The 13898-nt window shown below is 42.0% G+C and overlaps 1 protein-coding gene across 2 annotated transcripts in view; it reads right to left on the bottom strand.

Moving 5' to 3' along the window:
* Window positions 1-13898, bottom strand: part of RORA (RAR related orphan receptor A) — a 781107-nt gene that overhangs the window by 100137 nt on the left and 667072 nt on the right. Inside the window, exon 1 of one of the 2 annotated variants that reach the window (XM_061157287.1) lies at window positions 8487-8636. The exons of the other annotated variant lie outside the window; for it this stretch is intronic. Within the exon in view, the coding sequence (XP_061013270.1) occupies window positions 8487-8517 (31 nt within the window). The 5' untranslated portion in view covers window positions 8518-8636. Of the gene's footprint in view, window positions 1-8486; window positions 8637-13898 lie in introns of those variants that run through there. 2 annotated transcript variants of the gene reach the window in all.

The raw sequence follows: 13898 nt of genomic DNA on the forward strand, positions 1-13898 counted from the left end.
GCGTGGAGCTCACAGAAACTACAAACCTATAAGCTCAGCAGTCTTAGAGAGCTTTCCCTGGTTAAGCACGGCTGCCAGTTGCTCAGTACGTGTCTTTAAATGCTGATTCATGGCTTAAGATGGGGAGGGAGGTGTCTTTGTTCTCTTATGAAATCACACGGGTGGTACCTGAATAACGCAGCACACAGTAGGCACTTCATAAATATTTGTTGAGATCAATTCAGTTTGTTATTTATATCCAGAGTTCTACTGAAGATATGACATGAGATAAAGAAAAGAAGATAAAAATAAAAAACCCAATGACTGAAAAATGAAAACAACATTCTGTGAAAAAGAGGATATTTCTCATGTGGTGAAAGAATCACACTTCTGGGTGGCGCAGTTTGAAAAACGGTCTGCTTCAAGACCAGATCTGAGACTTAACCACAAGTCTTCACTTCTGAACCACTACCTTATTTCTATGATGAAAAAGTTTAAACGGTATGTTTTCCTGGCTTTTTAAAAAAATTCCCTTCCTTCTTTTTCACGTAAAGATGAAATTTCATCTTTCCAGTAGGAACAAGCCAGCACTGTCATCCTTTAAAATCCTGGTGATTATCCGTCATTGCTATCACCCTGGTTATCACGGTTCAGCTCAGAAACCTCGACTACCTGAGCAATGCAAAATTCACATAAACTTGCATTCTCCTCTCTTCCCAAAGCCATCAGTGACAAATGATATTTAAGGAAATAGCAAAATCAATACTTATTTCTTTGATTCCGATACAGAAACCGAATTGTTTCATAACAGTTTCACACTCAGCAGACCACAGAAATCTAAGCACACATTTCATTTGTATTATCTATTTATCCTAAAAATGACACAAATGAATGCTTACCTCTACTTCGTGCAGTGTTTTAAAGCATATGTGATATAATGTTATATAAACCTGTGTAATAAACTGCTCAATTTCTTTGGCAAATTGTGTATACTTAGGTGAGCAGGATGCTATAGCACTAAATCTTCAGAAACAAAACAGGTTAATAGATTTGTATCCACTGATAAACAGTTTTATTGCCAAAAAGAGCTATAGTAGTTGACTTCTTTCTGTCTCCCTTTTTTGAAAACAAACGAAAAACTCCCAAAGCTTTAGACTTAAAAAAGGAAAATGCTGGATTTCTCTGATCAAGATGACTGACAATCTCTATTTTAAAAAAATATTTAATGGTTGGGGAATAGAATTAAGTTTGAAATCCATTTTTTTTTTAAAGGATTACCACAAAAGTCATAATAATTGTTTACTTACAAACCAAACACCACTTAAATATTTACACTTAATATGAAGCCAAATAGAATTTTATAAATCAACTTTAATCTATCTTAAGTTTTTAAAAAATATTCCCTTACTTTCTTCAAGAAAATTTAAAAAATTTATTATCTCTACTACAGATACATTTCTATTAACCATGCACAATGATATACTACACTTTTGAATCGGATGTAGAATGCCCCGCAGCAATCGAGAAAATAACTTCAACCTTTGACCTTCTCCACTAGCCTGATGGGAAATTCACTGGCACCATTACCGCTTTCAGCGTTCCATGGGAAAGTACCCACTAGAGGGCAGCCTTATCTCAGCTCTGACACTGGAGGAAAAACACCTCAGAAATGCTCCAAATGTTCCTTTATTTTTTCAAAATCCTTGATTTTCTTGGATATTTAATATCAACTTCAGCTCATCTAAAAGTATTTCTAAGCAGGTTAAAAGTCCACTTCCAAAAATTACAGTGGCATCACAAAGGCCATTCATGACATGGTCCAAAGATACAGCCTAGCTCGTGTCTCTCAAATAAATTAAAACAAAATTTAAAATCTTTACTCTTTACTACCTAGTGGGTTAAGTGCTGAGTCAGTCATATCACAACTAGGATTTGGGTTGTGGTACGAAAACTTGGTATAAAAATTTTAAGAAATTCTAGACTGAAATGTGTTTGAGGAAGAAGCTAACCAAGGATGCTGAAAGGCTGACTGTGAACAGAATGGAGTGGAGAGGGAAAGCAGAGACTGAGAACGTAGTGTGGGTGTGTTTCATACTCAGTCTTCAGATAACTGACAATCTTTCTTTCATACGAAAGATGGATTAAATGTGTTGTGTATTACCCCCAAAGAAAGAATCAGAATAGAATCAAAGGATTAAAAGTACAAAAGAGAGAGCTACAAAAGAGAGAGCTATAAAAAGAATTTTCATATTCAAGATGGAATAAGCTTCCTCTAATGATAGTGAGCTCCCCATCACAGGAGGTGTTCAAGCAAAACCAGACAATTATTGGCAGGAAGGCTGCAGAGAGGAACGGAATGCCAATAGGGTGTGTATCGAAATGACATTTTAGGTTTCTGCTCCTCCCAGGACTCTATGAGATGATGCTTGTCTGCTTTCAGGCAGACAGCTCAATCCAGTTGCCAGAGAAACAAACCCCAATCAAGTGAGAAACGAGCTTTTGCAGATCTATCTACTCGGAAACTTTGACTCTGGTTTCCTAAAAGACAACAGATTTCTCAAGATTACATCCATGATCATGCCCCTTAACTGTCACGGAAACAACCAGGACAGCACTCACAAGCCCAAGGAATCAAGAGCTTTCTACTCCATAAAGGGATATTAAGATGTATCTGTGAATGCTTCCTTTGCCTAAAGATATGTGGATGTATAGATAAATCTCCAGCTTGATTCTACCATGATGGAGATAGGTTACACAGGTTAGCTGTGTATCACAGTATTCCATATTCTTTAGGAAAATAATGCTCGCATTTCACCCAGATCCTCTTACAACATGCAGACTTAATGAAAATCGTGGATGAAGAGGACTAATGGTAACCAAATAAGAATAACCCCATTTGTAGCAAATTGATTTTATTAAATAGTAATTTAAAGATATTAAGCTCAGCAAAGCATTACATAATTGAATCTATTTTTTTCCTTATAAATGCCAGAGTTATAATTTCTACTAACTAGAGACAAAGTTACATCCAGGACATTTTCACAGCTTCCTCCAGGAGAGGCAGCATGAAGACAGTAGAAATTAGGACTCTAGTCCTTGCTTCACCATGTACCAGCTGGAAGAGTTTGGCTATAACACATAACCTTTGTTAGTCTCAGTTTCTTCAACTAAAAACCAGGACAGAGTCAATGACTTTTTAGGGAGGATTAAATGAGACAAGAATGTAAGCCATAAAGCAAAAAACAAATATATATTAACATCCTCCCTCTATTTATTTATGAAATGCCTCATAAATTTCAGAGGCAATGAAATCAAAAGCAAAAAAATCAAATTGCTGGCAAACCTAGGGAATAGGTTTGACATTCCTTTTTAAAATTTTATCTATTTGTTAATTGAAGGATAATTGCTTTACAGAATTTTGTTGTTTTTTGTCAAACCTCAACATGAATCAGCCATAGGTATACATATATCCCTCCCTTTTGAACTTCCCTCCCATCTCCCTCCCCACCCTACCCGACATGACTTCTTATACAAAGATTTTAAAGTTATTGGGTTACCTCCTTATAATAATGATGAGGGCTAACAAATGTCACTTAGAAAAAGAAAATCTAGAAACAAAAGATTTCAACTGCTTTCTTGTATTAATATTTTGCCTGTTGGCTATTATACGCTATTGTCTGTCAGTTTAGACCTTTTATCGCTGGATATAGTGCTTTGACAATGAAAAACCATGTTCCATCATGTTACAGATGATATGACAGATACAGAAAGCTCTGACTGCAAATCTCTAAGTTCATGCCTCAAAGGCTGGTGTGAAAGGAAGGTATCCTTAGTGGAGGAGCTAGAGTGGGGAGAAAGAATGAGTAAATCATTCATCAATGGGTCAATATGTGGTCTCTGAGATAATATCAAATGTGAATTCACACCTGTGTTGTCACTGGTGGACGTCTCCAAATTATTATTTTTAAAGCAGAGAAACAGAAATACAGTGTAGCTGCTAACTCTGAACATCTAATTATGATTTATAAAGTTAATAAATATAAAATATATAGGTTAAGGTAGGCTTGATTTCTTATTAATAAACACTGAAAATCTAGAATCCATGCAGAAAACATTTCTACAATGAAGTATTTATAGATTTGTTCCTAAATGTTACTTTTATTATTTTTTATTCTTCTTTTTTAAAATTGGAATACAGTTGTTTTACAAAGTTTTGGTAGTTTCTGCTGTATAGCAAAGTGAATCAGCTATAGGTTTATATACATCCCCATGGTTTTTTGGATTTCCTTCCTATTTAGGTCACGGGAGAGCATTAAGTAGAGTTCCCTGTGCTATATAGTAGGTTCTTGCTAGTTATCTATATTATACATAGTATCAATAATATGTGTACGTATATATATGTGTGTGTGTGTGTGTGTGTGTGTGTGTGTGTGTGTGTATATATATCTCAACCCTAATCTCCCAAATCATCCCACCTTCCTTTTCCCCAAGGGGTTTTATTGATCACTAAAATAACTTCAGAAAAATTTTAAGATAATTGAACTCTACCTCTGCAGATCTATCTATCCATTCAGTAACTTTTTCTCCCATAAAAGGTCATTTGTAAATGTTATTTTTTTAGGTGCCCCAGAACAAATTACAAATAGCTGGGTGCTATTGCAGATGCCCTGCAATTATCTACTTGCTGATCTCACCCATTTTATTGTGATTCACTTGACTGGGAGGGAGAAAGAGAAGTCTGGTAAGAACTATTAATATATTTACTTATATATTTACTAGATAGTAAAAAACCCTAACATTTAAATTACATATATATTTAAATATATATGTACATAGACATATTTAAAGGACTAAGTCTATTAAATACTATATCATTTTATAACTGGGCAGCATTAAATAAATTATACAGTACTCAATTCAAATCGAGGGCAAAGTGGTTTACTTGAGTATGATATTGCTTTGCATTTCAAGTGATGTGACTGAAATATATGAAATCAAGAGGCTGCTCATGAAAACAGTGCTTCTAAAATATTCTCAACTTCATAGATGGTCTGAACTCCCTCTATCACCCATGGGCAAATGAACTCAGAGATCCTCCTTGTCTATAAAAGTGACCTCTCCTTTCCTGCTAAGCACTCTGCTCACTGGAATAGCCATTTGGGTTTTCTCTTTCCAAGATCCAGCCATTACCCTCTCCCAATCCTACCCATCAAAGGTCATGAAAGTGGAACAAAAGTCCCAGCTGAGGGATATACTACTGACACAGTGCTTAAAATAAGATGAGGGATAAATTCAAACTTCATTTGGGAAAGAGAAAATCCACATTCTTCAAAACTATAAAATCACATTTATTAGAGTTGGAAACACCCCTAGTCACCCACATATACAGTATTTTCAGAGCAGTATCGCGCCTTGTGTTGTACATGGATTGTGCACACGGAACAATCTGTTATGGGACAGACATTCCCCTTAAGCCTCCCTTCACTCTCCTAACTCCATTTACATGAACACTGGCTGAGGGCTCCTAGGAAGCAAAGGGGGCATAATCTACTGAAACTGATGAGGCACCCGCATTTCCTTTCAGCACTGGCTGCCGCCTGACATTTGGCCAAAGCACTTTTGTGATGAGCAGAACAAGTGCTCCCCTGATTATAAATGTTATCGCTGGCTCTCTCCGTTTGCCCAAGAAGCCATCCAAATGGTATTGGAATTCTGTTGTTAATTAAACAAAAACAAAACTGAAAGATGAGCCTAGAGTTGCTCCAATGAAGATTTATTACTTCTAAGCATGAATCCACTTTAAGCCTAAACTTATTCGACAAGGAACGCAGAGGAAGGATTTTCTTCTTTCGTGAGTTCAAAAGGCCTGATTTAATGATGTTTAAAAAACATCAGTAAATCAGCCAACAAAGCGAATGTTTCTCTTTTATGGTGGCTCGTTCTACCCTCCCCTTGCTACATGCATACACATACTGAAAAGCTATATTGTAAAGAGTGTTTCTGTTTTGTATGAAAAAAATCTAATTATACAAACTCCCTTCCATATGGAACCAATTTAACTATTAAAACTGAGAGGCAGCAGGGAAGTATTTAATATGATTCTGGGCCAGTTTCCGCTGTCCTCTTCCCTACCCCACCCCCCCCTTAAATCTGATATGGAAATATTTACAGCATTCCTTATTTTCCCAGAAACGATTTTTCTTCAATTTAAATATGCATCAGAGCAAGATAACCCTATTAAGACACAGGATATTATGATACTTGGAATGAAATATTCTAACTGTCTAGATGCATCGCCCCCTTTCCCCCGCCTCCCCCCCTCCAGCTGAGCTTATAGAAAAACTGCATTGCCAGTGTATCTGAGCCACTTTTCCCAAAGCACAATACTCTGAATCTATTATCTTCTGGCAGCCAGAGGTCACTCCAAGACAAATGTGTGGGCTAGAGCTCTGGGGGGATAAGGTGGTGTGATTCCGGTGATAATAATCAGTAAGTGATAGTATGGAGCTTCATTTTGTACTAGAACTACAAAAGCAAAAGCCTAAGTACTTAGAAACATCAAAATTAAGTTAAAATCTTAAAACGCACTTTCCTTATTAATTGTTTGGTGGTTACTGTTCATTAGGGGAAACAGTCTGCTTCTTACCCTTCCCCAATCGACACCAATTATATCAAATAAAATAGATAAGGACTAGGATTAACACCTCCCCTGAATCTATTTCATGCCGTAAAGAAAAAAAAAAAAAAAAGGAGAAAAATGTCTTAACTACAAAGGCGGTTGTCTGAATCGTTTTACAGGATTAATGAACTGCAGGAAATAGCATAAAAGTTTTTTTTTTTGAGAGGGAGGGGAAGGGCATACACTTCTACAGAAAAAGTCGGTAAGAAAATCTTAAAATCATTTTGGGAAGGGAGAAAAAAAAAACTTCAGGCTTAAGAACGTGGATCACAGGGAGGTCTCCTCCCTTTCCCTTTATCCGTTGCATATTCTAAAAATGATTAAATTCCATTTCCCTCAAACCACTGGAGAAAGGACAAAAATTTTGCTCTGGGCACGTCGGATAAGAAGATTTCATCTCAAGCAGCTCATCTTAGCGTCCAGTACGTTTCGGCCTGTTAATAATTAATAAAAGAGATGCCACCCAATCTCTAGTGAAGAAAGGCAAAGCTCGGTGATCCGAAAGTAAACCTAGGCCAGATACCGAACCTGTTTCCTTCATCCAGGATTGCAACAAAACCTCCACCTTAGCAAACGTTTAACGAGAGCCCCGCGCCCACTCTGACGCGCAGACCCCGCAGGACTTGTCTAGGTCTGAGAAACTGCAGCGCGTTAAGGGAGCCCGGTCCGCGGCAAACAGATGGGGCTCTAAATCCCCGCTCCCAGCGGCCGGGTCTGCGAAGCCACTCGGGCAGATTAACCACCCCGAAGAACCTGCTGGCGCACAAGCGGGCGGCGGGGTGCGGGCTGAGTTTCTCTCGGGCTGTTGGCTTGTCTCGGCTTCTCCCGACCGCGCAGGCGACTTCCTGCACATCTCCAAACTTTGGCTTTCTCATTAGAAACTTCCCTGACTTGCCACGGTTTCTTTCCTCCTCACCTAGGGGGACCTGAAGCCAGTCCTCTCTCCAGCCAGTGCCCCCTGCCATCCGGCCACCAGCCCGGCTAAGGACTTCCGATCCGGGCCGGAGGCCAGGCGAGGAGGCTCGACTGAGTCTTGACCACTACTAATCTGCGCCCGCCGGCTCCTCGCCGCCGTCTAACCTCCACCACTGCCCGCGAATCCTGTGGGGGGTGAAGTTGCTTCCCCACATCCAACAACAACCCAAAAGTATCAAGTCGGGGTGCGCTGCGGCTGCGGGCGGCCCCCGAGGGAGTCTTGGCACGTTCCAGAAGCCCGTCTCGCTAGGGCCTGGGCGCTTTCGAAGTGGCCCGGGAGGGCACGCAGCGCGGACCGGCCGCTCGGGGCTGCCCGGCCGCAGAGGAGGGGAGGGCCCAAGGCCCGGGGCGCTGACCAGTCCCCAGGGATGACACCGCACCCGCGCGCACGCTCGGCCGGGCCTGGCCGCGGCGCCTTCCCTACACAGGCCAGAGCTGTCCGGGGTGCGGGCCCTGGGGACCCGTCGCGGGCGCCCCCGGCTTCCTCCTAGCTCCTCAGACCCTCCCCTCCCTGCCAGAAGCGCGGCGACTCCCAGCAAACTTTCTTCCGGGAGCCCCGCCGGGTGCCAGGAGGACCCGGGCGACTGACAGGAGCCAGAGGGGACAGAAGTTGGGGGGGGGGGGGGGGCGTTCAGCCCCTGCGCCTTTGCCCCGACAGGAGGCAGGCTGATCCCGTGACCCGGCTCAGGGGGCGCCGCTGTGGGGGCCCAAAAAACCCTGGCGGGGTTCCCGCGGCCAGCCTCGGGCAGTACGTGCGCTCGGGCAGGCGCGCCCACCCCTCCCCCTGCACGCCCGCCTCCCCGCCCCCCGGAGCAGCCAGCCCACCCGGCCCCGGTGGGGCGCCCGGGCTCACCTTTCATCGCTGCGATCACAAAATACATCATTTAAGCCGCGGTGAGGAGAGCGCAGGGAGAGCGGATGGTCCGACCCCGGAGCCCCCTCTGCCGCCGCCGCGCCGCCGCCGCCCGAGCCACAGCAGCAGCTGCAGCAGCTGCCCGCCCGCCGAGAGCCATCCCGAGCCATAAGAGGCTCCATGTGACCGGCTGACATCACGGCCGCCGCTCTGTTTACACCGCGCCCCTCCACTTCCTCCCCGGGCGGGAGGCGGGCGGCGGGAGGCGGCGCGCCCCGGCACCGCGCCCCGCCCCGCCCCCGCGGGCAGGTGAGCGGCCGCGGCTCCCGGGCGCACCCCGGCTGGCGCTGCCCTCTGGCACCCCCGGCCCGCATCCGGACCCCCAGCCTGCTGCCCGCTTCCCAGGGCACCTGTGGCCTCCCGGGCGCTCTCTGCGCCCAGCGCCCTTCTGATCGCGCATCTGCTTTCTCCTCCGACCCCTTGGGCAAGAAGGGCGCAACCTGACGCTACTTTCCCGCTCCCTTCCCGGCCCTTCCAGGGGTGACAAAAGCGCCAACTCCTTGGCGGAAAAGCAGGGTTTGTTCGGTCTGGCGGGGGCGAGGGGTGGGCTATAGTCTCCCTCACTTCCAATTTCTCAGATCACCCCAGTTTTATTCGGAAGGTAGAGCCCCCTCCGGGGCGGGGGAGAACGGAGTCACCCTGACTGTTGCAGGAGTAATCGTTTCCTCAGTCTTCCCTGGGAGACTCGGCCTGAGAAAAGGGAATTCCGCCCACCGAGACACTGATATTTCTCATCCCACCAACATTTAAGGTCCTGGTTTACACCTCGCCCTTTCTGCAGGACCACCGATACCTGGAAGGAGAACAGACAACTGTATGTGAATCACCTAAATGTACTCCAGTTGCCAGCCGATATGAGCCACTAATTTCCCAGGCTCTTCCATATCCACCATTCTCTCCAGAGAACCCATCTACAAGTGGAAAAGGTTCTAGTTTTCACATTCTAAAAGTGAGATGTTTTGGTACTTTAGACAGGAGAAAAAAATAAAATCACCACCACCACCACCACCACCACCAAATAACCAAGCAACCTCTAAAGGTCAACTTTGTGAATTTTAACTTGCAACTAAGGCTTAATTCCCTCCAAACTTTAAAGCTTAATCCTTTTAACTGGCCTTATGGAAACTTAAATCATGATATTATTATCAGATGAATCTCTTTACTATGAACTTCAGATGCTACATACCCAGAGACCACATTATTTAAAATTTCAGCAGGCTTGTCAACAGTATTTAGCATAGCAGAAAAAATTATCAAAAGCCACGATCACTACTTACTACTGTTCCTTCACATAATTTCAACTCTGCTTTCTTTTCTGATGGTCTGTGTTTCCATTTACAACTCAGATATTAGATGGTTATTAGTTGTTGCATTCATGGTAATTAAGCAAGAAGAGTCCTAACATTTTCTCCCATATAACTGAGTTGTCCTTGCCGCTGAGTTGGGACATAATTTAAAACACATGCAGACAATCAGCACCGCAAAAACTAAGATTTATACCTCTCCTACCCCCCCGACCCCCCTTCAAGTCAAAATTTACAGAGTGCTCTAATTTAAAAGGTTAAAAAAATTCATGATACCTTAAATCAAGCCATACCTTTATAAAAGTTTGATTTCAGCTAAAGTTATCCTAACAGTTTTTTTACCCTAATAAAACCACAAAAATCAGAAATCGTAACAGTGTGAAGCCAAGACCTACCCATGTTAACTCAGCTGTCCAGCCATAGCGAAGTGGACAAGAATTTCAAATGAATCAACCATACCCACTGTGATGTTTACAGTGATGAAATTAAATCACACCACGTTCCCATGATGCAACTGCATCTCCCAGTGAGGCAACGCCCCTCAGTTATACGGATACTGTCCTTCATATGTGGCTCTTGATTTCCCTTGTCCTACTGACTTTACTAAGGACAGGTAATGCCGAGCTGTCCTATTGGTAGGTCTGGGTACAGTTTTCTTTCCTTTGTATTGTTAAAGGATGGAAAAACATCAGAGACTGCATACTCCTAGGGAAGTTTTTCCATACTCACTGCAAATGAATCCAGATAAACGACTCTGAAAATTCAGTGTTACTTTAAAACAGCATCCTGCTTTAGAAAATAATGCTTTGAAAATGACCAAATCCATTAGCTCCAGCCTGCCTGTCAGACATCTGACTCCAAGGTAAATAGTCTTACATTACTAGTAATCGGTATTTATTTCCAGACCATTTCAAATGAAATCAGTAATCGGGAATGACATGTAACATGACATATGCTCCTGCAATTACAAGGAGAAGAATCATTCATCCTATACATATGTCCCCAATAGAAATATAATGTCATAATACTTAAACTTGAAATATTCATACTTTTATTCAACAAAGACATTTCCATGATAAGGTAACACCGACCTTGCCCTTTAGAAATGTATTTCATTCTCACCATACAACTAATGAACAACAGAATTTCAGATATTAAGTCACAGTAACCTTCCTGTGTGGCTAGATGCTATTTGTAATACATGCCTCTATTAAATGCATTTTTTCATTTTCAACACAGCTTTTAACCCAGAGTATATTAGTGTTTATATTAACATAAAACTCTCATGAAACTTCAAAGGTAAATATGAGAGGTTTCTTTTTCTTTAAAAACCCTCTTGAAATACAGCTTTTCTACAGAGTTACAAGTCCTCAACCAAGTAAACCAGTCAGGAATGAAAGGATCTGTATTTCCCTTCAGTACTTCCACAGTGAAGCCAAAAAGGAAGCACATTTCGGTGCAAACTTTTCCCAGCGAAGTATTAAAATACAGGAATAATTATTTGGTTTCCATTAAACACACACGCCTGGAGTACCAACTATGGGGGTAAAACAGTGTTAAGTAGTTTACTTTTTCCATTTGAAAAATTTTTACCAAGTGTTCTGAAGGAAAAAAAAAGCGTAAAAAAAATTGATTACAGGAAGGTAATTAAACAAGATGAGAACTCTTTACCATGAATGGGATTATATCATACATGAATATCTCAAGTCAAATATTTCTGTTGGCTAACCTCAGAAAAAGAAGGCATGTTGCATACCTGAAAAAACATGTAATTCAACTCAGAATCCTCTATAGACAGCTCCATGTGGTGTCCCTATGTACTGGGTTTCACATTGGATCTGTCACTTAGCCAGGAAGTGGAAGGACATGACTGATGGCAAGTTATCCCAAAATGCCCATGAGGAAAGCTTGCTGGATTTCTGCAGGAGTCTAGGCTGGAGTATAATCAGTAAATTAGTGCCTATCTTCCCATTTTCAGAAGTTAAATAAGGAAATGATACTTGACTTTAGAAAAGTACATTTGACTTTCTGCCAAACAGAATCTGATCTCAGGGTACACAACATTGATCCACACCTGGAGTGCTACTGGGGAGAATGGCAAAATGACGGGCTGACAAACTTATCCAGAATCGCCAAGTGGCGATGTTTTCAAAGTTGGCTGATGCACATGAGAGGGAAGCTACATTTTGACTCTGAGGTTCTGTCTCGCCCAGGTCCTGGTTCTCTCTCTCCAGTGTGTGGCAGCTTGCTAATTCAATTAACTTCTTTCTAGCTGAACAAGAAAGGGATCAGTGAAAGGTTAATGTGGTCCTGGGCAGCTTGATTCAGCTGAATCCTTAGCCTCCATCGCACTGTGATCTGTAGGAGCTGAGCCGTTTGGGCCAACATAAAGCTAGGGGACCAGGTCTCCTACATACAAACAAGGTCTCAGAGTTTGAGACCCTGGTCTCTAGGTCTGAGACCTAGAGAGTTCTAAGTAAGATTACTTGGGAAACTAAAGAGTAGACACAAACTTACCTATAATAGATTATAGCCTTGCTTAATTTTGAGTCTGAAAGTGTCTCATAAAGAAACATTTATAAATGGAATAATGTTGATAAGACCTGGACACCAAGGTGACAGAGGGGTCTCTTTCTTTGTGTGTGTTAAGGAAGAGGGGTGATCAGATTAATATAACCTGTTTTATTCATGATTTTAAAGCAAATATAGATGCCAGATTTAAATGTACATGTACACATACATAGTCCATGAAAATAGTGAAATTAATGGTATTTTGATGGCAAGAGACATCTTCAATTTTATAAACACACTCACACACATATATATTTCTTATATTTCACATCATCAAGCACATTTACTGAATACTTATTATACGACTGGCCCTTTACTAGAGACTCAAACGAGAATGAAACAAGCTCTGTTCTTGAGAAGCTTCCTAATCAGGTGACCTTGCTCTGAAAACTCTATACAGAAGTCAGTTCCCTGAGTTCAAACTTCCCTAAAGAAAGGCAGTGTCCGGCCACCTGCTGAAAAGATGTTTGCACAGTGCTTCACCTCTCACGGTTAATGAATGGCTCTAAGTCATTAGTGTGGCAGTTAGGGTGATAGGATGTTGGAAGTGAAGGATTTGGCTGAATGGAGACAACAGTGAAGGGATTCTGAGATTCTATGAACCACGTGTCTCACATATCTATTAGGAAACTCAAGAACTGACAGGTGTTTTGTAACCATCACAAGGAGGGAAAGGGTAAAGTTCACAGGCATTCAGACCTAAGCAACCTCCACAGAATAGGTAGGTGGCAGATGCCTCACTACACACACACCTGCTCAGAGCAGCAAGGAAGATGACTCATATCACAAGCCAGAGGGACTGCCATAACTGTGTTCCCATGGGATATCTTCACCCTGCTCCTACATCTGGCAGTAGGACAGGCATTCAGCAAATGATGAGTCTGTTTAAAAAATTATTTTATTAAAGTATAGTTGATTTACAGCATGTTAATTTCTCCATTACAGCAAAGTGACACAGTTATATATATATGTGTGTGTGTGTATATATATTCTTTTTCATATTTTTTTCTATTTGGTTTATTATAGGATATTGAATATAGTTCCCTGTGCTATACAGTAGGGCCCTGTTGTTTATCTTCTATGTATAACAGTTTGTATCTGCTAATCCCAAACTCCCAATCCATCCCTCCACCCTCTCCTGCCCCTTGGCAACCACACATCTGTTCTCTACATCTGTGAGTCTTCTGGTTTCATAGATAAGTTCACCTGTTTCATATTTTAGATTCCACACATAAATGATATTGTATGATATTTGTCTTTCTCTGTCTGATTTACTTCACTTAGTATGATAATCTCTAGGCCCATCCACATTGCTGCAGATGGCATTATTCCATTCTTTTTTATGGCTGAGTAGTATTCCATTACATATACGTGCCATGTCATCTTTATCCATTCGTCTGTTGATGGACAGTTCGGTTGTTTCCGTGTCTTAGCTACTGTGAGGAGTGCAGGAACTTCAGATTTTTCTTTTAGTTAA

Source organism: Dama dama, chromosome 12 (assembly GCF_033118175.1).
Source record: "Dama dama isolate Ldn47 chromosome 12, ASM3311817v1, whole genome shotgun sequence".
In the NCBI taxonomy this organism is placed as follows: domain Eukaryota; kingdom Metazoa; phylum Chordata; class Mammalia; order Artiodactyla; family Cervidae; genus Dama; species Dama dama.